This window comes from Schistocerca americana, chromosome 3 (genome assembly GCF_021461395.2).
Source record: "Schistocerca americana isolate TAMUIC-IGC-003095 chromosome 3, iqSchAmer2.1, whole genome shotgun sequence".
In the NCBI taxonomy this organism is placed as follows: Eukaryota; Metazoa; Arthropoda; class Insecta; order Orthoptera; family Acrididae; genus Schistocerca; species Schistocerca americana.
The window spans coordinates 330356863-330382686 of record NC_060121.1 but is presented as its reverse complement, the minus strand read 5'-3'; the positions used below and the strand labels follow the sequence as shown (position 1 = coordinate 330382686).

The window sequence follows — 25824 nt, the reverse complement described above, 5'->3', positions numbered from 1 at the left end:
GTGAGTGAATTGTGTATCCTACGGCACCCTTGTCCTACCACTTCAGGTGCTGACCCCATATGACAATGATGAATGTGATCTGGAAACTTTCGCTCCTCAAGAGCCTCCACAGATAAATACCTGTATGTCCATTGTGATACTATACGCATAACAGTGACATTTCCAAGAAGTCGATGTGGTGCTACTTTGTGTGCATGTGTGCATGCATGTGCGCACGTGTGCAATGTTGTCTTGGAGACCACCACTGTTAATGCACCTCTGTCTGTGGTCACATCAAGGGAAGCCATAAAAATGGTTGCAGTGTTGATTGTTCATGCTGTTACAGACAGTATTGCACTGTATGTGTGCATTCCCGGCTTTACTGTGAACAATCCTATTTAATGTATTGAAATATGTGATGTGGTTGTAAATTCTGCATGTCCTTTCTGACGGTAGTTGTTTGGGGCCATTTGAGACCCTGCATGGTGTTGAGTATGTCCTTCCTGAACACATTAATTCCATGAATTGTGGCATCCCAACCAAGATGTTGAGCCATATCATAGATCAATAAACCACAGTCTTGGTAGGCTATGGTGCTGCTGCTGTCAAACTCTGACACTTGATGGTAGAGGTATCTTTGTTACGTGAGGCATAACACAATCTTCTTACAAGCAACCATAATTGAAATTTGATTTCTGAATTAGGAACCCACGGCATAAGCTTCACTTATACAATGTGGGTGGTGTTACCCCTCTTTATTTTTGCATGGTTATACTGCAAACGTAATCATTTGCATATCACAAATGTGTTTTATTTATTTATTTATTTTTTATATCAATGGTCTTTTGATTGGTTTGATGTGGCCTGCCACGAATTCCACTCCTGTCCCAATCTCTTCATCTTAGAGTAGCACTTGCAACCTATGACCTCAGTTGTTTGCGGAATGTATTCCAATCTCTGGCTTTCTCTACTGTTATTGTTTTTCCTCATTCCTTAGCTTATCAGTCCACCTAATTTTCAACATTTGTGTGTAGCACCACATCTCAAATACTTTGATTCTCTTCTGTTCCAGTTTTCGCATTGTCCCTGTATCACTACCATACAATGCTGTGCTCCAGACGTACATTCTCAGAAATTTCTTCCTCAAATTAAGGCCTATGTTTGATACCAATAGACTTCTTGTTGCCAGGAATGCCCTTTTTGCCAGTGCTAGTCTGCTTTTGATGTTCTTGCTCCGTTCATCACTAGTTATTTTGCTATCTACGTAGTAGAATTCCTTAACTTCATATATTTCGTGATCATCAATCCTGATAAGTTTCTCGCTGCTCTCATTTCTGCTGCTTCTCATTACTTTCGTCTTTCTTCGATTTACTCTCTATCCATATTCTGTGCTTATGAGACTGTTCATTCCATTCAGCAGATCATGTAATTCTTCGTCACCCCTTTCACTAACAATAGCAATGCCATCAGCAAATTGCATTATTGATATTCTTTCACCTTGAATTTTAATTCCTCTGCTGAACCTATCTTTTATTCCCATCATTGCTTCTTTGATGTGCAAATTGAACAGTAGTGTTGAAAGACTACATCCCGTACGTTCTTTTTTATCCAAGCACTTTGTTCTTGGTCGCCCACTCTTATTGTTCCCTCATGGCTCTTGTTCATATTTTACATGTTTTATGATGATGATGATGATGATGATGATGACAATGACAACACAACACCACCTAGTTATCTGGAGGCAGGGAAAATCCTTGACCCCGCTGCGAATCGAACCCGGGACCCCATGCGCGGAAAGCGAGAAAGCTACCACAAGACCACAAGCTATTTTCATGCCAATTTGATGTGTTCTGCATGTCACTTTCTTGGTGTTGCAGTTTTAATGGCCAGGAGCATAGATGAAATCATTCTTACCTTTTGAGTGCTTTGTTTTGGCAATGTATAGGAAAAGAGATTATTTAGATGTTAAGTTAGGTAGCTGTTAATGACATTGTTCAAGATAGATGATGGGAAACATGCTATGTCCAGTGTACCTTGGAGTCCTCCATGCCTCTCACCTTACATTCTAAAGTACCTTTCTCCCTCACACCCACATCCTCCCGCTCACCCTCTCTTTGCGCTTATGTCCATCTCAACCATACAAGACATCTAATATTACTGTTTTTATGTTATTGTAATTTCCTGGTCATAGCATTTTCCAGTCAATGTTTGGCAGTGTAAGAGTAGCGTATGTGTCAATACTACTTTGTTTTCTGGTATGTTGTACAATATAAAAGTTCCTTCAGTAATGAATATTTAACTGTCCATTTTATGAGTTCAGTAGGAAACTAGTTTTTTTAACCCATTGCAATGGCAGCTACAAATGACTCCCTGTCTTAATTTCTTTTACATGCGCTGCAGCAGTTTAATATTTATTCCTTTGAGAGAGTTTTCATACTCAGTTTGTTTATCAAAACTTGTACGATGATTTAAATCTGCTTTCTATATTCAACAGATAAAACTAGAAAAAACACCGGACAGTACATCTGATGATACATCTGACACAAATAGTAGTCTCAGTACAGTTCCGGATTCAGTGAAAAACTTCCCAGTGAATGACAGATCTGAAGAATCTTCAGCTGATGACAAAAATGCAGAATCTGGTGAACTAAAGCAGATCACAGAAAAAAAGCCGAAAAGTGTGAAGAAAAGCACAAAAGCAAAGTAAGTTAAAGTCAAAAAGTAATCCTATTTCTAGAGACTTTGTTACTGGGGAAAAAACCTGCTTCTAAGCCGTGGTGTGAATGTTTAAGCTCTCTCTCTCTCTCTCTCTCTTTCTTTCATTTTGTGTGTGTGTGTGTGTGTGTGTGTGTGTGTGTGTGTTGCGATGTAATGCCATGCCATGCCTACTTGCCTACCTACATCCTCTTCACAAGTGAGTCCCTCTCATCCCGGGGTCTAAGTGACCCACCTGTCCTTTCCAGTCATCCCCAACCTGTCCTCCTCTGTTGACCGGGCAAGGATCTAACAGTTCCGAAAGCTAGGATAGTGATGTCACTTTTAATTTTATATGTATCTTTTGGCATTAATACATATTTATCATAGGTAAGTACTGATGAATAATTCTGTCTCGTAATTTATTAGTTTCCTCAAATAAATTTTCTTCTGATATATCCGCGAAGTAAAACAGATAGGAAGTTAAGAATAAGGCAGTTTCAGGATGCCATTGTTTTTCACACCAATGGCTCTACATCTGCCAATCATGTGGGATATGCCTTCAAGTCTTCTGTTGGTATGGGGCACCATCCCCTGTGCGCCATGTATGGAGTGTTTACTGCAGAATTGATGGCAATTTATGAGGCCCTCTGCTCCTTTAAATGGTCCTCACTCACCCAAGTTTTGTTATGTACAGACTCAATGAGTGGCTTTCAGGCTATCGCTCGTTGTTTCTCCTGCCACCCCTCAGTCTCCGCCAACCCTGACCTTCTTGCTGATCTTGGTGATGCTGCTTGTTTGGTTGATTTCCTTTGGGTTCCTGGCCACGTTGGTATCCTGGGTAATGAACTTGCTGACCATTCTAGGCGACACCTCTGAGACTGGATTTGTGGCTTTACATCAAATCCCTTTTTGCTCAATCGTGGGCCAGTTCTTGGGAGCTACCCCTCTTTCTAATAAACTTTGCACCATCAAGGAGACTCCGACCATGTGGTGTTCTTCCTTCTGCCTCTCTCGGCTGGAATCTACTACCCTCTGCCGTCATCGTATTGGCCATATTAGGTTGACCTACGGTTTTTTGCTCTGCAATGAGCTGATCACCCCTTGTAGTTGCAGGGTTCTCCTCATGGTGATCCATATTTTGCTGATCTCCCCCTGCCTTTTGGCCCTTCGCACTTCCAGCTTCCTTGTCTCGAGTGTTAGCGGATGACCCTCGCTTGGTTATGCTTGTCCTTGGTTTTCTTTGCAAAAGTGGTTTGTCGTCTCGGGTATAAATCCTTGATTTTTCATTTGGAATTTGAGTCTCTCAATTTGCATAGATGTTGGTTATGGAGGCCTTGACCTTGCCTCCACATTGGCCAGATTCTCCCTGCCTTTACCCTACATTTTGTCTGGTCAGTTGTAATGTTTCGTTTCCACTTTTCTTGTGTCTTCTTCCCTTCCAGTTCTCCAGATGAACATTTTTTTCCAACTCCTGGGCTTCTTTCCACCCTGTGCTTTCATATTGCGTTTCAGTTTTGACTTTAAATTATAGCTGCTATTCTGAGATGCGAGTATTTGAAATTCGACTGAAAGTTGACCAATAATATTATCGATAATCCCTTCTTGCAGAATATCACTGTGCTTTTGTCATTAACTCTGTGTGTTTGAAACACCGCTGGCGAAAGTTGATCAAATGTTCTATCGATAATCGCATCTCGCAGATTATTGCTGCATACTCTTCGTGCTTAGAATGCATGTTAGTGGGAAAGCGTTGTTTATGCTTGCTTTTATGTGGTTTATGCAGTATGTTCTGGTATTCATGCAATTGTGTGACGAATTGGTGTCAGATTTAGTGTTTACGTGTTGTGCTTCAGCTGCATGTTAGCGGGAAAGCTTTGTTTATGCAGTGTTTGTTGTGGTTCTGGTATGCATGCAACTATGTGACGAATTTGTGTGCGATTTAGTGTTTTCGTGATGAGTTCAACTAAGAAACGATATAATCATCAGTCTTTCAGGGATGCATATTTTGCTGAATTTGCGTGTATTATGTAATTGTGGAAAGGTGAAATATTCCCATTCTGTTCTCCATACATTGCTCCCTCTATCACCTGTTTAGATCAAGGCGCATGGCCTGGCTGACCAGCACTTCCGATCTCATGAAGAAGTCACAAATTGGATCGATTCGTGGATTGTTTCGAAAGATGAACAATTTTTTTTTGACGTGGGATTTGTACCCTGCCTGAAAGATAGGAAAAAGTAGTGGCCAGCAATGGAAAATGCTTTGAATGAGACATGTATAACCAATTTGTTTCATTAAAGCCTCAAATGTTGAGGAAAAAACGGCAAAAGCAAAGTTGTACACCTTGTAATAGTAAATATTTTTTATCATAATCGTTCAAAAACCAATGAAGATCACTATATAAATTGGAATTCACCTTACAAGGTCACTGTGTGAATTGGAATTGAAAATCCACTGTATGATGAATATTACCTTATTTGAGCAGAACACATTGTGTTTTGATAAATTGAATACCAATTAGAGTTCCTAAAGGGCGCATCTGATGCCTATCTGTTAAGACAGGGTGTATACGATCCGGGTCAACCGGGAGTTCCGGGAAAAACCCGGGAATTTTTTCATCCGGGAGAAAACCGGGAAAAACCCGGGAATTTTTCGGAATTCCGGGAATTTTTTATTGTTTTAGCTTTCAGTTAAATTTTTGTAATTTTGACTGCAGAATTGATTCTCTAGCAAAGAATGTTATTATATCCTGCTACTGGAGAATGATACTGCAGCAATAAAATATAAACGAGAGGGAAAAAAATAAAACTTTAGTGACAAAGGAAATGTGCAATTTACAACAACAAAAAACCATGCACGCACAAGCGTCTGCAAATAGCAAAAAGATGTCAAAGGTCGTAGGGCACAGACTGTAATTCTTCGTAACAATAAACTGCTTGCTATGAGCATGACGTCACAACTGTACATATTAGGTTCGTTTGACCAATTGCCAGCGGTCTGTTGCGCTTGCGCATTTGACTCGCGTATAAGCAGTACCTTCTCCCGCTTCCCGCTACTTGAAGTTTGGCTGTTAGCTGTATCGGTAGTAGCAGCAAGCAGCCAGATGCAAACGAGAAAAATTTTTCTCGGGCGCCCTAGCTGCCAGATTCACACCTGCACAGAGTTGTCTGAGTTGAGGGGGTTAACCGCCACGTGACCCGTGTTTACGTTAAGTGATTTCGCTGATTCTCTTCGTGTTCAGCTCCCACGTCAAATGAAAACAAAACAGATTTCTGTGGCCGGGAGCTATCAAGTGAATTAAAATACATTCACATAATTACAGAGGGCAAAAATATATTATTAATTTCAGTTTTCTGATTTTATTTTATTTCCAAGTTTGTAGCAGTCAAGCATTAATCGCCTTGCAGAACAGTGAAGTTATTTTTGCAAGTTTGCTAAAGAAATTTGGCTTTATTAATCTTTCAGCTGAGGTAATCATTTTATTTGAAACGAAGTGTTTCATTCTACAGTATTGGCTAGCTGAATTTCAAGTGCATGTTATCATCTTCTGCCATATATGACATTATGCCATAATAAAGAACCAAAAATGAGATCGTAGAGCAATGGTACTGCAAGAAAATTTACATCCCAAAAACCACACTGAAAAGCTTAATATCAGATGGGACCTACTTCATTGTGAATCTGGAAAAAGCCAATTTGCACTTCAAGCCGAATTATGCATTTTAGTATGCTTTACTAAATTCCGATGCCGTTTGGAGTATCCTCTGATGCACTGTTTCTTTTATGGTGTAATGTAAGCTCTCTTAGTGCTTTATACAAAGGAGCATACGGGCTTCCTAAACCACTGGAGTTGCACACGCTCAATAATGCCTGTTTTCTGGCGCTCTCTGGCAACTGGTAAATTGAACCTATTTCTAACAATCTCTGGATAGTATTGCGAACGGTGGTTAGAAAAGCGTTACTTTCAAAGTAAATTTCTTTTTACGCAAGATGAATTACGTTACGTGTGAGAAAGTGGGATGGATATGAAAATCACAGAGCGTTTGAAACTGAACAATTTGAGGACCAGCCACTTAACAAGAATTTTGAGCCGAGACATTTATGTCATAATTTTAAATTTACTGGCACATTTGTGTGATGTGTCTTAAAGTATAACACACGCAAAAAAGATAAATGTTACATGTGAAAGCTTAGCTTTTCTTGTAGATATATGGTACTGTGTACATTAATGTAAACCGTTAACTTTTCCTCTTGCGTGTTCGCGCTACGTAACCAGTGATCTTGCTATTGCCTGACTATAACACGTGTCATATGCTCTGAATAGCTGCTGTCATCGGCTGACAAGATCTCGTGGCATGAGATACGATTGGCCTACAAAAGGACATCGCAACCTCGGTTTCAACGCTCCGGAAACTAACGCGCTGTGTTTGGTGCAATTCGAATTTATACTTTCGTAATACGAAAATATGCAGCGTATATGTTGCTGCAAATCAAAGGTCTTTCCAAAACTTCTCTCCTTTTTTTTTTTTTATTAAGTCTCTCCAAAACTTCTTTGCCCTGTCTTTTCTTTTTTTTCCGGGAAGTTCTATGCGATTGTATTAAACGTTAACCATTCAAAGGAGTGATAAGTTTATGAGTTCCGAGGAAAAATCTACGGAAAACCTACTGTCACTTAGCACAGAAAAAGTGTATTTTCGCCCGGGAAAAAGCATATTTTTAAACGGGATATCCGGGAATTTTTTTTTCCTTGTCCCCGTATACACCCTGTAAGACTACATATGCTTGATCGTCACCGAAGGTCCATTATGCCAAATTCCCCAAATGTGTGGAACTGCTGACTGCAATTACTGAGTGCGAATCACTGCTAGGCAGGTTGAGCACACCCACTTCGCTGTCTGGGTTCTCCCCGGAAAACAAGCTGCACACCTGTCACTTCTATAGTGTATGTATTATCAACTTTCAACTTTTTAGTCTTCATCGCTGAATACTATTCAAAATTAAATTAAATTTCCAGAAAGTCTTCTTATTTACTAGTTATTGGTAAATATTGCGGAACAATGGTTCTTACTTCTTGTTCTCGCTATTGATGTTTTGGAGATGCATTGTTTATTTATGTTGCAATGAAAACTCACTCTTTTGTACTTCACAAATGCAATATTAATGATTTTAAAATTGTTTAATGTTCAAACAGTATAGCATTTGACAACTTCTGGATGCATTAATCAGACTTCAACTGATTGTTGATGTTTCATCACTGTTAAGTACATGAAACTCGCGCACCACTGAATCACAGTGCTTCGGTACCACTTTTAAATATTCTGTCAATTCGCGGTAGAAAGAAAATTTTTAAACCAGTCTTCAGTTTTATTATAAAACCTGAAATGATCGCAAAATTATTTTTAAGTGGTACAGTTTCTTAGCCTTAAATCATTGTAGTGTAATGCTCCCATGCATGACAGTGTAGGCTGAATTTGCTAACTTATTGCAGATTGTCTTCAGCATGTCCGTCCTGTAAAAGTGGTGTAAATTCTGGATATCGTTGAGTCAGAATTAAAATAATGTGGATGTGCTTTTCAATAAGTCTCTTCTTTTTGAATTTTTGGAAAAAAACATATAACATTTGTCCAAGTCAGACTTATTCACCTTAATTATTACATTCCTTGATTACTGCAGCTTCACTTCTCAACATTTCTAAATAGGTACAAAACACTGCTTTAATTGTAATGAATTAATAATCTACTTTCATTATTTGCTACAAATAAAAAAATGAAACAAATACCTCTACATACGCTGAATATCGTCTACATACAAATAACATTTTTTGTCCCACACACTTATTAAAATTGTAAGAAAGTGAATTGTACATATATATGTGCTCATTTATAGATAGCAAGGCTACAAAAAATTTACACATGCTTGCTCATTTGTAGATGAGGAGTGTACAGTAAATTTTAGCACCTCTTATACTTAAGGGAAATTTTCAAATTTAATTCAGCTGAATTCTGTCCCCTCAGTGTGCCCCCCCCCCCCCCCCTCCCCAAAAAAAAAAACAAAAAAAAAAGGCTGCTGTTGACTCAACTTGCTTAAAATACTCACATTATCTTTGTGCCAAGTTGCTGTATTCTACCCTTGAGTTCCTCAAAATTACGTGGTTGGTGCTGTGTGGAAGTTGAGAAGTGCACAGGTGGAAACTGTCTTTTTTTTTTCTCACGTCTACTTGGAAGTGCATATGTGAGTGCAGGCTTCAGTTTCTGTCAGCAGCATTAGTATATTATAGGATTCACTCTCATGTCTGTATATACATTTGCCTTCCGTTTTCCTTGCAGAATGCAGAAATGGATCGGGACAGCGCGTTTAGACAGTGTCTATAATTTTGTCGCTGGTTGTCCACTAAAAGAAATTTGTAAATTGGCACTGGTTTACTTTTAAACTAGAAAATATAGCAACCAAAAGTATTAAATGCCCCTATGTTTCAATCGCATTGAGTTTGTCATGTCATGGTCCATGGGTCTCATAGGGATGAATCTGAGGGATATGGAAAATCATCAAAAATGTATATTTTATTAAATTGCAAAACAATGTAATGACAAAACAGTAAGCTGGAGTTTCTGCAAAAATGCTCTTCAGTGAAGTAGGAGTTGCCAAACAGGAAATTCTTTCTCAGTCTTAAATCCCACATTACCAACAAGACATTTAATATGTTCTGCTATATTGTTCAAGGCACATGTAGCCATATATCTGACTCCTTTCTGCACTAATGGTCAACCTCTGAAGTGTATGTAGAGGTTGTTTTTGTATAGGTGTATTTTTGCAATATTTGTTTGAGAGAAGAGAGATATTTGTATTGACAAAGAAGATTAATGAGTGTGTATCGTGAAACATTTGTCAAAGTACCAAGGCTTTTCATGGAGATCTCTGGAAGATATTGTAGAATTGACACTTCAGTATTGCCACTAGCGGACGTGCAGTGGAGGCAGGTGGGCTGGCGTGGGTAGTGGAGCAGACCAGTACAGACGACTACAAACGGTTCACAGATGACACATTGTATAGGCAAACCCACCAAACAAAGTGTTTACATAAGGGCGACAGCAAGCTGGGCGGTGCATTTCTAATGCTGAGCTCAACTACTGTGGGTCTCACCTTGCCCTCTTGCCATTGCCGTGCATTCAGTCATCAGCTGCCCAAACCTGCTGTGTGTTCTATTCATCCCTGTCCACATCTCTACATGGCTTCGGACTTTCTGCTTCCCCGTAGATTAACTTACAGTGGATTGCATTTCCTCTGGTAGGGTTCTGTTCCCTGGCTTGTTGAGCCACTGCTGGCTCCAGCCTGCAGTATTTTGTGATGACATTGCTGTTTAGTGTTATTGTCACGCCTGTACAGGTACTAAGGACACACAATAGAAATCTTGTAACACATTGTGAAAATACATCCATGTATGGTGAGTTCTCCAAGTATCAGGCTACCAATTATACAGCTGTTTTTGTTGAGAACAGTTGTTTCACCAGCCATCTTCGCTGCCATTTCTTTGTAAGCTAGCTTATTCAGAAATAAACTAAGTGTTGTGTTAGACTTCTTACACCTTAAAAGATGAAATTATTCAGACGTGGTGGTGGTGGTGGTGGTGGTGGTGGTGAATAAATATCAAACAGCCATTGGCTGACTATCAGTTACTAATAACATGTTGGTGCAAGGAAACAGTAATTGATAAATGTTGAAAGGCACTGGAGGGAGATTTTAGTATGTGGCAGCTAATGATTATACTAATAGATCATTCAAGAGATGTGAAAACTGAATGGGAGATTGGATTACTGGTGTGTAAGTAGAGTGATAAAAGCAAAAGGCAGACTATGTTAAACCTAAGTTTGCATCATAATCAGAGTTTTTGCTGAGAAGTGGTAAGACTTTATCACATAAAAATGACAATTTTTGGTAAAAATTGTAGTTGAACGCTTCCTGTTGGATTGAAGTACAACATTGTGCATAAAAATTTGCCAACCGTTTGAGACAGACCACACACCTGTTGAGAAATAAAATTAAAATTTTATAATTGCAATATTGAGAGTTTTTGAAGCTTCCTGACAGATTAAAACTGTGTGCCCGACCGAGACTCTAACTCGGGACCTTTGCCTTTCGCGGGCAAATGCTCTACCAACTGAGCTACCGAAGCATGACTCACGCCCGGTACTCACAGCTTTACTTTTGCCAGTACCTCGTCTCCTACCTTCCAAACTTTACAGAAGCTCTCCTGCGAACCTTGCAGAACTAGCACTCCTGAAAGAAAGGATATTGCGGAGACATGGCTTAGCCACAGCCTGGGGGATGTTTCCAGAAATTGAGAGTTTTTGTCTCTGGGAGGCCACAAATGACTTATCACGATTGCAGATTTATATGTGGTGAGTAATTTTGTAATTGCAAAATATCAGAAGAATCATACAACTAGTCACATCAGTATCTAAAGCAAAATTGTGTGTACTTAGGAATTATGCCCTTTGTACAGTTTTAGCACACTCTGAAAATGAAAGCAGTTGAGCCTATTGCAGTGGTTGTTTGGCTACAGTGTATCCTGTCAGTAATCTTGCTTTTCTCGTCTTTCACATTGTGTCAGTGGACTTGTTCAGATGACATTGAGTACTAGAAAATGCACTGTACTAATGATATCCTATCTCAAACTATGGCAACCATATTTCAGTCTGAAATGCTATTATAGGAAAGTACTAGCAGTAGTGTTCTGCAGCAGTTGCTGACTCATACTCACAGTGCCTGTAAACAATTAGATAGTCCGTGTGATGAGCTGTTGTTAGATGCATTATTTTTCACACAATGCAGTTAAACTCGGACTATTGCCGTAGTGCCTGCAATAACTGTCTAAATATGTTCCTCAGTAACTATCCATTTCTGTAGAACTTGTTGCAGTATGTGTAAATGTGTATGTGAGGGTGCACTGATAAAAACTATGTGGCAGACATACAGCTTGAGTGGGGGATGGATACTCATTTTTCATAGCATATGTTGGTTGTAAACAAGAAATAAGATGTTGAGAGGTCTTATTTATACTTTAGTGGAGTATATGAAGTGAGGAACATTTTTAACATGTTAAAACTGTGTGCCAGAGCAGGACTCAAACCCAGGTACATAAGTTTCGTGGGTGGTGAATTACCAATGGCACTGATGTTGATGATAATGTTAGTCTGGCCAAAAGAATTCACATTAAAGTATTAGACCAATGCATGCAATCACATATGATTGCCACGACCAAATAACTTCGAACAAGAAATTTCCTGACTGAAGTTGGTGGCTGTAGCATAAGAGGTATCCTGTATCACGCAGTACAAACAAGAGGAACTGCCAAGGTACTGCCAAATGTCATGCAGTACCACCTTTGTCAGGCTATGTATCACACATAGCTGCTCTTATACAGGTACACAACCAATTGGCTTATGTGTCAGCACACAAGTTGCACTACAGATCTCGGTCTTGGCTATTGACTTCATGGATTTGGAAGGTTTTAGAACTATTCTGTAGTCACAAAATATAAATATATGAGTGTCTTACCTTTTCCATGATTGAAATAACCTCTCAGACACACACAATTTCTTGAAGTACACTCTTAAATATATCTGACAATGGAAGGTCTAAGATAGATTAACAGCATTGGTATGAAAAGGAAATTTTGCTCACCCTGTAGAGGAGATTCTGAGTTGCATACAGGCACAAAGAAGAGACTATTATTCATTTTAGCTTTCGGTCAAAAGGCCTCGTTCCGAAGTAGAAAGCACACGTTTACACAAACACAGATAACAGGAACAAGAGAGTTGTACTTGTGTGAATGTGTGTGTGTGTGTGTGTGTGTGTGTGTGTGTGTTTTCTACTTCGAAAGAAGGGCTTTTGGTCGAAAGCTAAATTGTATGACAGTCTTTTTCTTTGTGCCTGTCTGCTACTCAGCATCTCATTTATAGAGGGAGTAGCAATCTATCCTTTTCATAATACTTTTAAGTATGTGCTATATAGTGACTCATTGCTACTGTTGACAAAGTTGTCCCTGTTGTTGTTGTTGGTGGTGGTGGTGGTGGTGGTGGTGGTTGCGGTCTTCAGTCCAGAGAGTGGTTTGAGAGCAGCTCTCCATGCTACTCTATCCTGTGCAAACCTCTTCATCCTCGAGCAACTACTGCAACCTCAATCTTTCTGAATCTGCTTAATGTATTCATCTCTTAGTCTTCCTCTAAGATTTTTACCCCCCATGCTACCCTCCTGTATTAGATTGGTGATCCCTTGACACCTCAGAATGTGCCCCACTAACAGATTTCTCCTTCTAGTCAGGTTGTGCCACAAATTTCTCTTCTCCTCAATTCTATTCAGTACCACCTCGTGAGTTACAGGATATACTCGCCCAATCTTCACCATTCTTCACAACATTTCAAAAGCTTCTATTCTCTTCTTGTCTAAACTGTTTGTCATCCAAGTTAAACTTCCATACATGGCTACACTCCAAACAAATACTTCCACGAAGGACTTCCTTACTCTTAAATCTATACTCGATGTTAACAAATTTCTTTTCTTCAGACACACTTTTCTTGCTGTTGCCAGTCTACACCTTATATCCTCCCTACTTTGACCGTCATCAGTTACTTTGCTTTCAAATAGCGAAGCTCATCTGCTACTTGTCCCATTTCGTAATCGAATTCCCTCATCGTCACCTGATTTAATTTCACTACTTTCCATTATCTTCCTTTTTGCTTTTGTTGATCTTCACCTCCTCTTTCAAGACACTGTTCATTCCATTCAACTGCTCTTGCAAGTCATTTTCTGTCTCCAACAGAATTACAATGTCATTGGCAAACCTCAGTTTTTATTTCTTCTCCCTGGACTTAAATTCCTATTCCAATTTTTTGTTTTGTTTCCTTTATTGCTTGCTCAATATACAGGCTGAATAACACTGGGAATAGGCTATAACCCTGTCTCACTCCCTTCTCAACCAGTGGCTCCCTTTCATGCACCTTGACTCTTATAACTGCCATCTGATTTCTGAACAAATTGTGGATAGTCTTTCGTTCCCTGTATTCTGCCCCAGCCAACTTTAGACTTTAAAAGAGAGTATTCCAGTCAGCGTTGTCAAAAGCTTTCTGTAAGTCTACAAATGCTAGAAACATAGATTCGCCTTTCCTTAAATTATCTTCTAAGATTAGTTGTAGGGTCAATATTGCCTCGCGTATTCTAACATTTCTCTGGAATCCAAACTGGTCTTTCCCAAGCTCAGCTTCTACCAGTTTTTCCATTCTTCTATAAAGGATTTGTGTTAGTATTTTGCAACTGTTACTTATTAAACTGATGGTTCAGTTTTTCACACTGTCAGCAGCTGCTTTCTTTGGAATTGGAATTATTATATTCTTCTTGAAGTCTGAGGGTAATCCGCCTGTCTCATATGTCTTACTCACCATACGGAAGAGTTTTGTCGTTGCTGACTCTCCCAAGGCTACCGGTAGTTCTAACGGAATGTTTGTCTACTCCCGGGGCCTTGTTTCGATTTAGATCTTTCAGTACTCTGTCAGATTGTTTAAGCAGTATCATATAACCCTTCACATCCTCATCCTCTTCTATTTCCATAGTATTGCCCTCAAGTACATCTGCCTTGTGTAGACCCTCTATATATTCCTTCCACCTTTCTGCTTTCCCTTTTATGCTTAGGACTGGTTTTCCATCTGAGCTCTTGATATTCATATAGGTGGTTATCTTTTCTCTAAAGATCTTTTTAATTTTCCTGCAGGCAGCATCTGTCTTACCCTTTGCGATATATATGCTTCTTTCTGCTTAGCTATTTTGCACTTCCTGTCGATCTCATTTTTTAGACTTTTGCATTCCCTTTCATCTGCTTCATTTGTGACATGTTTATATTTTCACCTTTCATCGATTAAATTCAATATTTCTTGCGTTGTTCCTACATAAATGATATTGCAGCTGTGACAGACCTTGTAAACATTGCAGTACTGACATAGGGAAAGGAGAAGGGGGGGGGGGGTTGAGAAAGATTTCTTCAAAGGCATCTAATTACAAAGTTTTGTGTCAGTTGCCACTGTCTTGCCTGTAGTCCCTCTTGGTTACTGTAAAGGCAAGATCGCTTCAGTTCTATTACTGTTACAATTATTCGTATGAGTATTGCAGGTTGATGACTTTCAGTTACTTTTATTTTATTTATAATCTTTTTATGTAATATGTGGGATGTCTGGAAGGGAAAGCTAGAAGACAAAGACAGTATTTTTGAAGCACTATGTTTTTCATTCACTTCTTATAATACTTTTGTTGCTTTTGTACATTATGCTTCCTGTGTTCATACATTTTGTAAGAGATTCCCCTTTTTTCCTTCAATGTTGTAGATGTATTCCACTTCTATTTCTCTTCATTGACGGCACATTAGCTTGCAATTTTGTACTCAATTCTTATTGCTAATTGCAGTTCATTCCAAATGGTCATCTTATTCAGAATGGTGGGAAATACTTGTATCAGCCAATGAAATTAGTTTGTGGTCTTCAGTTAGCACTTTCAGTAGCCACCGTGTGCCGTGTCTGCCTCCATAGCTAAGTGGCCAGAATGTCTGATTGCTATGTGGAGGACCCAGGTCTGATTTCCAGAGTGCTTGGGTTTTCCTTGGTTGGAGGACTGGAACATGGTGCAGTCAGTACCATGATGCCACTTGAGGAGATGAGTGAGTGAGATGCAGTGTCTTGAAGGTGTGGGAAGCCGACAACAGCAAGAAGAGCAGTGTGTTCACCCCATAACCCTCCATCCAAATGCAAATGACGTCACTGACAGAGGGTGACATGGTGGCCAGTTGGTACCATGTGGTGTCAGTTCCAGTCTGCAAAGCATTGCTTTACTTCTGTGTACAGTGTATGATATGCATTCTCTTTGTTACTATTTCGACGAGAACAGTTTGACACATTTGGGCATTTATGATAAACAGTCAACTGCTTACCATGTCTGAATTTTTCTTCAGTCATTGGCATCAATTCATCAGTCACAGCTGATGATCCTCCACTTCTACCTCATTTGGAAAGCAGTTTAGTTTGGCTGTCGCTGCTGCCATAGTGTGCTCTCTTTCCCGAAATTGTGTTGTTTCAATGGCCTTTTGAACAGCGTGACGTTGCAGGAGGCCATATCAGGAGAGTAAGGAGCATTTTGAAGCACAGGCATCTGTTTTATCGCCAAAAATCATAAAATTGCTTTTGTTCCCCCATCAGCAGCTTTGGCACGAATTTAGCTAACTCTCTCTTCATGGCCAAATTTTCAGTCACAGTGATATGTGCCAAAAAAGTACTGATGCCTATCTCTTCCACAATTTCTCTGATAGTCACACAATGGTCCTACATCACCACAGCATTCACATTGGCAATGACCTGGTCATTTTGGCATGTTGATGGCCGATTGGAGTGTCTCTCATTGTCCACCGAAGTGCACCAGTTTGTCAGTCAGTTGAACCACTCCTTAATCTGTGTGGTGCCCATAGTATTGTCACTCAAAGCTGTCTGAATCTTGCAAATGGTTTCCACCTCACTGTTACCCAGTTTCTGGCAAAGTTTGATGCACTAGAGCTGCTTCAGTCATTGCGTCATTTCCCTTGCAATGAAAGCACTACTTCACTTATCTGCTGCTTGCAGGCGAGAAAAAATTCATGGAGGTTCAAAGTTGGCTCATGCAAGCGTGCTAGTTTCAAAAAAGTGCAGAAAATCTTACCACCAACTTCACATTTGACAGTATTTGCAATAAACATGACCATTCTACTTTTTAAGCATCAGGAGACATGGCGAACAAGTGATACCATGAAATGAACCAATGTGTGTGCCACGTAATTTGGGAAAATAATGTTTTCTTAGACTTGCACATTTACTCTGTGAACAGTTCTTACGATAAATTTGATTTCTTTACCCCCCCTCGTGTCAGTTGTTCTTGGGCTTTGAATGTCATTCTTTTTACTATTATTCTTCATCTACATAGGAACTCTGCAAGTCACATTTAAGTGCTTGACAGAGGTTTCATCAAACCACCTTCACAATTCTCTATTATTCCAGTCTCGTATAGTGCATGGAAAGAATGATTACATATATCTTTCCATACGAGCTATGATTTCCCTTATTTTATCAAGGTGATGGTGTCTCCCTATGTAGGTCAACATCAACAAAATATTTTCGCACTCAGAGGAGAAAGTTGGTGATTGGAATTTCGTGAGAAGATTCCTCCGCAGCGAAAAATGCCTTTGTTTTAATTATCTCCATCCTAAATACTTTACCATTTCAGTGACATTCTCTCCCCTTTTTCGCGATAATACAAAACGTGCTGCCTTTCTTTAAACCCCTCGATGTACTCCATCAATCCTATCTGGTAAGGATCCCACACTGCGCAGCAGTATTCTAAAAGAGGATGGAAAAACGTAGTGTATGCTGTCTCCTTAGTAGATCCATTTCAGTTCCTAAGTGTCTTGCCATTAAAATGCAGTTTTGGTTAGCCTTCCCTACAACATTTTCAGCGTGTTCCTTCCAATTTAAATTGTTCGTAATTGTAATTTCTGGGTATTTAGTTGAATTTATGGCCTTTAGATTTAACTGATTTATCGTGCAACCAAAGTGTGACGGATTCCTTTTAGTACTCTTGTGGATGACCTCAAACTTTCTGTTATTTAGCGTCAATTGCCAATTTTCTCACCATACATATATATTTTCTAAATCGTTTTGCAATTTGTTGTGATCTTCTGATGGCTTTACTAATCGATAAACAGCAGCATCATCTGCAAACAACCTAAGACGGCTGCTCAGATTGTCTCCCAAATCGTTTATATAGATACTGAACAGCAAAGAGTCTACAACACTACCTTGGGGTATGCCAGAAATCACTTCTGTTTTACTCGATTACTTTCCGTTAGTCACTATGAACTGTGACCTCTCTGACAGGAAATCACGAATCCAGTCACATAACCGAGACGATACTCCATAGGCACGCAATTTCTCTACTAGCCGCTTGTGTGGTACAGTATCAAAAGCCTTCCAGAAATACAGAATCAATTTGAAATTCCTTGTCGATAGCACTCAACACTTCCTGCAAGTAAAGAGTTAGTTGTGTTTAACAAGAATGATGTGTTGACTGTGTGCCAATAGACCGTTTTCTTTGAGGTAATTCATAATGTTCGAACACAATATGTGTTCTAAAGTCCTGCTGCATATCGACATTAATTATATGGGCCTGTAATTTAGTGGATTACTTCTACTACCTTTCTTGAATATTGGTGTGATCTGTGCAACTTTCCAGTCTTTGGGTACGGATCTTTCGTTGAGCGAATGATTGTATATGATTCTGACCGGAATACTTGCTTTTGTTAAGTAATTTAAGCTGCTTCACTATTCCAAGAATATCTACTTCTATGTTACTCAAGTTGACAGCTGTTCTTGATTCGAATTCTGGAATATTTACTTCGCCTTATTTTGTGAAGGCAATTTGGAAGGCTGTGTGTAGTAACTCTGCTTTGACAACACCGTCTTCGATAATATCTCCATTGCTATTGCAGAGAAAAGGCATTGATTGTTTCTTGCCACTAGTATACTTCACATATGCCCAGAATGTCTTTGGATTTTCTGCCAGGTTTGGAGACAAAGTTCATTATGGAAACTGTTATAAGCATCTCGCATTGAAGTCCGCGCTAAATTTCAAGCTTCTGTAAAGTTCACCAATCTTGGAGATTTTGCATCTGTTTGAATTTGGCATGTTTTTTCGTTGTTTTTGCAACAGATTCTGACTTATTTTGGGTGCCAAGGAGGATCAGCTCCATCGTTTGTTAATTTACTTGGTGTAAATCTCTCAGTTGCTGCTGATACTATTTATTTGAATTCAAACCACACCTGGTCTGTACTTACATTGTTAATTTGGAAGGAGTGGAGAGTAGTCTCTCAGGAAGGCGTCAAGTGAATTATCTGCTTTTCTGAATAGGTATATTTTTAGTTTTCTAATTAAACATGTATTTTCGCCAACATATTGAGGGTAAATTAAAGTCATCGCCAACTATATTTGTATGAGTCGGGTACATGTTTGAACTCACACTAGAGTTTTCTTTGAACCTTTCAGCAATTGTATCACCTGAATTGAGAGGTTGGTAAAAGGATCCAATTATTATTTTATTCCGGTTGCCAACAGTGGATGACCTCTGCCCATACTAACTCAGAGGAGTACCCACTTCAATTTTGCGACAAGGTAAACTACTTCTAACAGCAACAAATATGCCACCGCCAACTGTGTTTAGTCCGTCGTTTTGGATCACCGCTAGATTCTTCGCAAAAATTTCGAGTGAACCTATCTCTGGCTTTAGCCAGTTTTCAATGCCTTTAACAATGCGAACTTCAGTGCTTTCTATTAGCGCTTGGAGCTAAGACAATTTACAACTGTTATATCGATGGTTACTGTATCTACGTTCTTCCTGTGTTTGGCCTGCACCGTTTGTTAATGAAGCCCTTTCTGTGTTTTCCTGAGACCCTCTAGTGTAAAATATACTGCCCAGGCCACACTACACAGCTACCTGTGTAGATGCCTCCTGCGTGTAGTGGACTCCTGACCTGTTCAGCCGAACTCAAAACCCAACCACCCTATGGCACAAGTCGAGGAATCTGCAGCCTACACGGTTGCAGGGCCGTCTGAGCCTCTGATTCAGACCCTCCACTCGGCTCTGTACTGAAGTTTCGCAATCTGTCCTTGTCAACTATGCTGCAAATGGTCAGCTCTGCTTTAATCTCACAAGCAAGACTGACAGCCTTTACCACTTTCTTAGCTGTTTGAAACCAGAGAGAATCTCTTCCGATCCAAAGTGACACATCATTGGTTCCCACATTGGCTGCACCCTGTGCTCTTCATGGCATGCGGAAGGATCTCTTCCACATCTGGAATGACTCCACCCAGTATGCATACGGAGTGCACATTGGCTTTCTTCCCCTTCTCTGCCCTAAGGGGCCCCATAACGTGTCTAACGTTGGAGCCTCCAATTGTCAATAATCCCACCCTCTGTGATTTTCTGGATCTTGCAGGTTGAGAGGTTTTCTCTGAAAGAGGACAGACAACAGCATCTGGCTGAGCAACAGTGTCAGCCACAGACAGCACCTGGAACCTGTTTGTCAGACTAACTGGGCAGGCCTTACGTGTGGCTCCCTGGGAAGTCTTTCACCACCTGCTACGCCCCAGGCGACCTCCCACTTGACCATGGTTGAGGAGTCAACCTCAGTGCTAGCAGTAAATGGCCTAGCCACTGGTGAGGACCGATCGGAGGTCTCTGATGTGCTGGATGTCCGTGGGATTTCCACGGCTGGCCCACAACAGGGGTGCCCATCCACTGCAGCTTTAAGCTGTGTAACTGAAGCCATCACAGCCTGGAGCTGAGAGCAAAGTGTCACCAACTGGGCTCGCATCCACATACAACAATCCCAGTCCCTATGCATACTAAAGACCATGGAAAACTAAACTACCCAGATAACGGACTATCGACAGTGCTATGGAACTCTACTGTAGATGCTGACAAAAATCCAGGAATTGTGTCTAATAAATTAGATTAGTACACAGAGATTCAAAACCCTAACTACCGAAGCACTCGGGTGAAATTTGTCCCGATTAGGAACCTGTAATATGTCACAAAATCAGTTTACTTTCCGACTCAAACGAAAACGCAAGAAGTGTGGCTATTATCTATCAGATTAACATGCAGAAACTCAAGAAACTAAACTATCAAAGCACACTGATGAAATTATACAATTTGCTCCTCGTTAGGAACTTGTAAAAGTCGCAAAATCGGTTGCTTCCCTGTTGCTGCTTCTGTCTTGGCCGGCTACTGCTACCTGACTAATGCCAACAAGCGGTCACTAGCTACCTAAACAAACAGACAAATCACTATCCTTGTAAAGAAATTTTTAACATTCAAAAGCTAATGATTTCAGTTGAATTTACTGATTGTGAATGCTTCAAGTGAGTATCCATCCTTGTTTCAGCAACTGGTCCGTTGGTCCTTCACTTCTACTCGAGATATTACTTTCCAAGATAAATTATGTTTCATTAATTTGAATATTTTTATTGTGGCTTTGATTGTTATTGATTATCGTACACTGAAATTGTTATTTTTTCAGGTCTGAAAGCAGTGCTGACTCTGGGAAAACAGATTCCTCTGAACAGTCAGTTCAAAGTTCTCGTGAAAGCACTCCAGAGAGTGGTTCCGCAGGTCCAGAGACAGATGTTGCACGCACAACTGGGGGATGCCTTTTCCGTGGTGTACGTCGGGACAAAGCATGTTTGTTGTGCCTCAAATCAGGGAATGCCTTCAAATGTCGTGGCATTTGTGGGAATTACTATCACCCAGAATGTGTTGCGATTGAGCTAAGTAGGGCACAGGCCCTAGCTGATGGTATTACACTTGAAGATGATAAAAAGAGATTTTTTAAGAAGAAGAAAAAGGGCCGCCCAAGGAAACTAGCTATCAAAATCAAAACTGAACCCATTGAGACAGTTATTCCCATTAAAGAAACATCTTCAGATAATGTGGATGAACACAGTAAGAGTGACAAAGAGAATGAAGGTACGTCGCAGTTTGGAAATAGCAGACTGACTACCAGTGGAGCTACCAATGACAGTTTGAAAACTAATATTACTATTAAAATAGAAATTGTAGAAAATGAAGACACTGATGTGGAAACAAAGTTTGATAACTTGGAAGAAGCCACCGCAAAAGATGATAAGAATTCTGAGTTGTTAGAAGTAAATGAGATTAAAAAAGAAGTTGAGAAAGAAGAAGTTGAGAAGGCCGATTCTGTTACTGGTAGTGCAATGGTAAATACTATTGCTGGAGACAGTACTGATGACAATTTCTCAGCTGCAGAACCCAGAAAAGGAAAGGGTAGTAACACAAAACAGCCTCAAAAATCTCATACCAGTACAAGTGGGAACTCTAAAGTAAGTAATGCATTTGACTCAAATGCAACTTCGGAAAGTCTTGAAGGAAATGGAAAAAAGAAATCAAAAACACCCAATGGGGATAGTAGTGAAGAATCTAATGGCAATGAAGAGGGAGATAACGCTAGTGAGAAAAATGTTGCTGAGAAGGAAGCAGAAGCTATGATGAACTTCATTTGTCATGAATGTGTGAAAGGAGTTAAACCAAAATGTTTTGTTTGTGGGAGTGAACAACAAGAATCAGAGATACAGTATTGTTCTGTGGGTAAGTGTCACTTCTTATTTAGTACCTAATAACATGTTTAAAATCTCCAGTCACATTGCTGTCTTTACAATTTGCGTGTGTTCTTTGTATGGAAAGTTAAATGTGAGTTAACAGCTGTTGGCTCTGTAATTTACAATTTGCTCTTCAAAAATATTGAATCTCCTTTGTGTACTTGTTTTGCAAAGCAGCTGCTTCATATTTAAAAAAATTACTCAGAACTACTTGGTTTTGAGAATGAGTGATGTGATTTCATGAAGGTAATGTGACTTGTTATGTACAATGGAATTGTAAAATTGCAGTGTAAGAAAATAGATGTGGTAGAACTGAAAGCATTTGCCACAAAACATACTCTTCTGCGTTCGTGTAATCTTGTCCAGAAAAAGAATCAGTTCATTTCAAAGCTGTCAGTGGCTCTTTTGTCCAACTTATAAGCGTATTGTGTTGTCTGTTGAAAAATTGTAATATTTCTAGTAATGCTGTTATCTCTTCAGTTGTCATAATTAACTGTGAATGTGGAAACCATTGTGCAATATTTACACCCAGTAACTTCTGTTACAGCACATTGTAACAAAATTTACCATACAGAATGCTTGAAATTGTGGCCACAAGCTACAACAAATGGCATATCAAGGAAAAATAAAAACAAAGGTCCCAACGGATCTGTTAATCTCGTCTGTCCACAGCATAAATGTCACACTTGTGTTTCTGATGATCCTCGTAACGCTGTTGGACGTTACACGAATGAGGTAATGGTTCGCTGTATTCGGTGCCCAACAGCTTACCATGCAGGTTTGTGATTGACATTGATTTTTGGATCAGTTTTGCATTACTTTTCCACATTAACTGAATGAAGTGCTTTTTTTCCCCCTCAGGTGATTATTGTGTGCCTGCTGGATCTGAGGTTTTGTCAGCTACCCAGATATTGTGTGCTCGTCATTACCAGCCACTCAAAGGTGCAAAAATTCCTCATTTTAACACCGCATGGTGCTTCCTTTGTTCAATGGGTAAGTAGTAATGACGTAAGGAAACAAACAAAAAAAGTTGTGAAGTTTAATAGGTGTATTAGTTGTAAAGCAACAATGTGATGTGTACCATTAATTGAAATTGTGCATTGTTATATTACGATTACTGCAAGACTCTGAAAACCTGCAAAATCGGTTCATAATGCCACAAGGTCAGATTGTTGTATTTTAGCATGTGATTGTAAAACTGGCATATTAAAATAGTTGTAAAATGGTAATAATCTTGCCGAGTTGTTGGCATGTGTAAAAATTCTTAAGTGAAATATCAACAACCAGTGTGGCATTTAATGTGATCCAAGGTTATAATTAGATTCACAAATAGCATTTATTGAAGAATTAGGAATCTTTTATCAGACAAAGTGTTTTGGCACTGGCCAGCACTTTGCGAGTACTGGAATTGAATCATATTTTGTCCTCCTTTTCATAAGATTCTTGTACTAACTAATCTAAACAAAAAGTGTTCTTTTCATTTGCTGGTGGGCATAACATGCCGTGAAACTCCGTAACCTGTGTAAATGTATCCGGGGAAAGGACAGAAGTTTACCTAACTCCTAGGTAATGTGTTATGCAAATTATGAACAGTATTTTGAGACTTGTACTCATGAAAGGGAAAGATCGACATGAATACATGAATTAATATATGGAAGCTTATATAATTTGATAAATTTTTTGTTTGTGAAATACTGATTGAAGTAATCCAAAGCTGAATGATAATTGCCTCATTTTCTGCTTCATCCACTCAAAATGACTTAAAATTATTGATGTTACAGAGATATTTTGTCTTAAAAAAATATTCCATCAATACATGGTGTAAAGTGCACTGATATGAAATTATCTGGAACATTTTAATTACATATCAACCACACTAAATTATCTTCCTAATAGGCGGGAATTGTAAACAGGACCAGATTTACGCAGAGGCCAGGTAGACTCAAGCATAAGAAGTCAAGAGGAAAGAGGCCACCAAGAGACATCAGTAACCGCTTGTATTTTCTAAAGATAGCAAGATCAGTTGAAGGGCAGTTGTTAATGTCCTTGGTTGCTACTGCTGTATAGTTGTGTTTAGCAATGATTTGTGTGCAGCTGTCATTGCTTTGGCTGTCAGATGAAACTTTTACTCTATTTAGTGGTAATGAAATGTGTGACTGCAGTGGTAAAGTTCAGAGTGGAAATAATCAAACAATGGATACTCCAGGTAGGAATATCAACACCATAGGAAAAGATAGATTGCTACTTACCATAAAGAAGACACTTCTTGTTTGCAGACAGGCATGATTAAAAGACTCTTACATGTATCTTTTGGCCATAGCCTTAGTCAGTAAAGAGATACACACAAGCAAGCACACTTCATGCTCAGGACCACCAACTCCAGAATCTCGGACTGGAATGCAAGGTCATATGGGATGCTACTTCTCATTTGAAGGAATGGTGTATAAAAAAATCCGTGGCACACCCAGGGACACCTGCAAGGCACCTTCCTATGCCAACCTTTTTATGGGCCACCGAAAAGAGACCTTCCTAGCCTCCCAAAACACCAAGCCCCTAGTGTGGTTCAGATTCATTGATGATATCCGCATGATCTGGACCCAGGGCCAAGACACCCTATCTTCGTTCCTTCACAACCTCACCACCACCTCTCTCATCTGCTTCACATGGTCCTCCTCAACCCAGTGTGCCATCTTCCTAGATGTTGACCTCCTCCTTTGATGGCTCCAGCCGCACTCTGTCCATATTAAGCCCGCCAACAGTATCTGCATTTTGACAGCTGTCATTCCTTTCATACCAAAAAATCCCTCCCATATTGCCTGGCTATCTGGAGAAGGTGTATCTGCAGTGACAAAAACTCCCTAGCCCAGTATGGTGAGGGTCTCAGCAGTGCCTTCACAGACAGGCACTATCCCCCAGACCTAGTCTGCAAACAGATCTCCCATGCCATTTCCCCTCACAACTCCAATCCTCCCACCACTCCCAAAAATCAGTCACAAAGGAGTGTCCCCTTTGTCATCCAGTACCATCCCGGATTGGAACAACTGCACCACATCCTTCGCAGGGCTTTGATTACCTATCATTGTGCCCTGATATTAGGGACATCCTACCCGAGATAGTTCCCGCTAGAGGTCTGCATTATCTCCGATTTTTACCGGCGAGTCCCACTCGCCCCTCTGGCTCTCGGGAGTGTGCGGCCAAGTGTCCTCTTCCACCGGCCGTGGGCAGCCCATCGACAGCGCTCGGCCGAGTGCGCCAAACGCTCGGCCGGTCGCCAGTAACCGGTGGACTCAGTGCCAGCAAGCGGCGCTTCGTCACACTCCTTGAGATCAGAGGCCACCGCTACACATTAAACACTCACTTATTTCTTTTACAAATGTATTTCGTTGTTTACTACCAGTTCTGTGACCTAAATAATACACTTGTATATGTTACATTTGATGTTTGTTAATATGTTGCAGACTACTGGAGTTTCGCCTTTGAGGTTATCATGTATTCCAGTAATTGTAACGTTAAAAACAGTAATGTCTGTATTTAGTATTTTGTTCCGTTCGGTAGACAAACGGGAACACAGTAGTCTAATCATCGACTATGTGTAACCTATCTCCAAACTCGGCCATGTATACGTTGTACTAATATTGAATGCAGGATCGGGAAGGAATGACTGTGTTAAAAGTAATACTCACGAAATTTAGTTGCACAAACATTAATTTCTGAACAAATTATGACCTGCAAAAATGTTAAAAGTGAATCATGACTATACAATTCGTTTTTCGTCATTGGTGCTCCCTGATACACAGGCGTCATTTGTGTTCCTGGAGCTATTACTACTGTAACAACTAAAACGGCTTCTGACATCAAATGTAACAGTTGTGTTACTAAATGTGACAGTTCTGTCACTCACTGTAACTGGGTTT

At 39.9% G+C, this 25824-nt stretch overlaps 1 protein-coding gene across 2 annotated transcripts in view; it reads left to right on the top strand.

Moving 5' to 3' along the window:
- LOC124605291 (histone-lysine N-methyltransferase NSD3) overlaps window positions 1-25824 on the top strand; it is a 135158-nt gene that overhangs the window by 35250 nt on the left and 74084 nt on the right. For both annotated transcript variants that reach the window (XM_047136872.1, XM_047136871.1), the window contains exons 6-9: window positions 2474-2682; window positions 20815-21899; window positions 22458-22688; window positions 22772-22903. In XM_047136872.1, the coding sequence (XP_046992828.1) occupies window positions 2474-2682; window positions 20815-21899; window positions 22458-22688; window positions 22772-22903 (1657 nt within the window). The remainder of the gene's footprint in view (window positions 1-2473; window positions 2683-20814; window positions 21900-22457; window positions 22689-22771; window positions 22904-25824) is intronic.